Source organism: Phalaenopsis equestris, unplaced genomic scaffold (assembly GCF_001263595.1).
Source record: "Phalaenopsis equestris unplaced genomic scaffold, ASM126359v1 Scaffold197708, whole genome shotgun sequence".
Lineage (NCBI taxonomy): Eukaryota > Viridiplantae > Streptophyta > Magnoliopsida > Asparagales > Orchidaceae > Phalaenopsis > Phalaenopsis equestris.
This window is the reverse complement of record NW_018217657.1, coordinates 1-2,706: the sequence shown is the minus strand read 5'-3', so window position 1 is coordinate 2,706 and position 2,706 is coordinate 1. Positions and strand designations below refer to the sequence as shown.

Here is a 2,706-nt window from a genome sequence, read left to right as displayed (position 1 = left end):
TTTGCAGCACTGGAAAGCTCATGCCGTGGAAACTCGACGGGGGACGAAGCGCGGCGTGGATACGAGGCCTTCGCGAATGGTCGCGCGGATCTGTGCGATGCGTTCTGGTATTATGGATTCAAAGAGCTGGCTTCCGGGATTCTCAGCGTAGCACACATAGAAGCACGCCACGCATGCTTGGGGCAGCGCCATGCCGATCCTGGTCATGAGATAACCGACGAAGAAGGCCACAAGTGAGACTGTCATGGTGTAGCGCCGGTGCGTCGAGAACGTCCACGGCGCCGAAAAAATGACGCACAGAGCGCCGCTTGATACGCCCGTTAGGAAACAGATGGAGCTTGTTATGTCGGAATCCACCAGCTCCTCCATTCCCTGCCTGTTGAAAAGATCCCACGTGCTCTGCGATGCCGCCACGAACCCTTTGCCGTACGCCGCAATCTGGAAACGAAGTAAAAATCAGACCTTTATTGATGAAAATGAAAGAGGGAGGAGAGTGAGGCGATTATTGTGTATGGATTACGTGGACGAAAGCCCAGCTGTTGCCGTAGCGGAAAATGGATTCCATGACGCGGAGGCAGCAATGGGCGCAGGAGAAGAGGAACTCGTCTTCGCCTTCGAGAAGGTTGAGGCCGCGAGCGATGATGCGGAGGGCCTCGATGCTGGGGACGAAGAGGGAGCCGAGACATGCGCTGCCGAGATTTAATGAAGCCGCTCGCTGGAAGGAGAACTGGATGTTGCACTGCATGCCCCTCAGGTAGTAGAGAGCGATCACGCGGCTGACGGTTATATTAGCAACGTTGCGCATCACCTCCGCCGTCCACATCAGGCTGAGCACGAGGGCGAATATTGTGAGCGGCGGGTAATAGAATTCGAGGGCGCCGATGACGGCAAAACACCAGAGCGAGATCCAGATGAAGCCGAGACCCATCATGAGGTAGGCAGGGCCGTTGACGCCAGGGAATTTGTGAACGGGCTGGAGGGATTTGGCGAAGATGCGGCCGGAGAAGGAGGCGCGGCGGGGAACCCAGCAAGCGTAGATGCCGGTGCCAATGGAGAAGAGGAGGAGAAAGATGCCGCCGGCATCGGTGTCCGGCATGGAGAAGCACAGCAAAAGGATGCCGCTTGCCATGGTGATGAGGAAACATGCCCAGAGGGCGAATCTGACCATGAATGCCGGCCAAGCTCGGAACGACCACTGCCACACGAAGGCGAGGATAATGCCGAGCAAGGAGGCTCCCTCGATGGGAGGTAGCCAGAATTTGAGCGCGCGACGCTCCCTCCTTGATTTGCCGGTTCCCTGTTCCAGCACGCCCTGTACGGCCTTGAAACTTAAGAAGCCGACCGCCGCCATGGCTGCAGCGAGATGGAGGAGGAAGATCAAGAGGGTGATGCGGTTGGTGTACTTCCTCGAGTTCAGCGAGGCCATTGATGCCTGCTGCAGCTATTCGGCTTAGAAATAGCCATGAAAAATAAAGATACAAGGATAAAAAAGAGATTTGTTTTCTTACCTGAAAGGGAGGAGTTTGCACCGGCTGGAACAGGGGAGGAGTGATGGGCGGAGGAGCGGCGGCGTTACGTGAAACGACTTGGATTGGGGGAACTTGAGGCTGGGCGCGCAACCTAGATACCGTCGAGTCGCTCTGTACTAAATCCAACACCTCCTCTCCTCCGGTTAAAATTTCGCCGGCGTTCTCCGCTTGTCTCTCCATCGCCTTGCCCTCCGTTTCTCCTCTTGCTAGGGTTGCCTGCAATCGTTGGGTGCAATTACTACCGACGCGAAACACGATGTGCCCGTTAAAATATACAAATTAAAAAAAAAATCATAAATGAACAAACTTTGGTCACGTTTTTGTCTTCTGCCGTGAGGGTGTCCAATCCGCCCATCGTGAATGCTCACCACGGCGGCGGCGGTGGTGGCGGGGGTCCTCTGTGGATGTCGTCGTGTCCGCCGGCGAGTAGCTTTCTTAATTTATGTTATGGAAGTTTTCATGAGGCGTGAAGGCAATGTATTGAAGAGAGCTTTCGGGAGCTGAAAACGAAATAAAGTTTATGGTTTTGGTTTAATTTCTGTGTGTTTACTGTTACTGGCACCGCTGGTCTGCGTCGACCAAGTGGCGTACATGACTTGCAGACGCGCTTGCATCACCATCACCGTCACTGTGAATCGGAGCATTAATGCTTGTTTATTGTTACTTTTAGACCCGCATGCGTTAATCTAAGCTTCTGGAGAAGAAGATGATGAGATGGACGGCTGAGACGTTCTGGGGAAAGTGGGCGGTACGTTTGGTCACATGAGTGGTGGCGCCACGCAAGCAGCCTTTTGAGGAAGGCACTCTTATCATCTTTGGAATGATATGAGAATTCCGGTGAAATCACCATCAATGATATAATATGAATGAATGTCACTGTAAAATTAAATTTTACACTCAGACACGCACTTAAAATTGGACTTCCTCCGACGGCTAACAACTTAGTATCGATCAATCACATTCATCAAAATAATCGTTATAACAATTGCCTCTTAGAAGGACTTGACGAGTTCCTTCTTAAGATCGCTGATATTCATGTGAGCTCTCTATCGAGCATGCCTTTACTTACCAAGCAAGACCAGTGAGTTCATCAAGTTATCATTCAAAGTTGCCTGTACGGTAGAAGGAAGTAAACTATAACCTATCATTATTCATATTCATGTATGGGTTGCTTGAC

General features: G+C 51.8%; 1 protein-coding gene across 2 annotated transcripts; it reads right to left on the bottom strand.

Annotated features, from left to right (window-relative positions):
- LOC110035433 (protein PNS1-like) lies at positions 1-2,446 on the bottom strand (the record flags this gene model as incomplete). 2 transcript variants are annotated; one of them, XM_020739663.1, is given in 4 exon segments in its annotated part: positions 1-438; positions 521-1,435; positions 1,509-1,745; positions 1,837-2,446. In XM_020739663.1, coding segments are annotated over 4 exon segments (1,620 nt in total). In that variant the 5' UTR covers positions 1,885-2,446.
- Between the last annotated feature and the right edge of the window lie 260 nt (positions 2,447-2,706).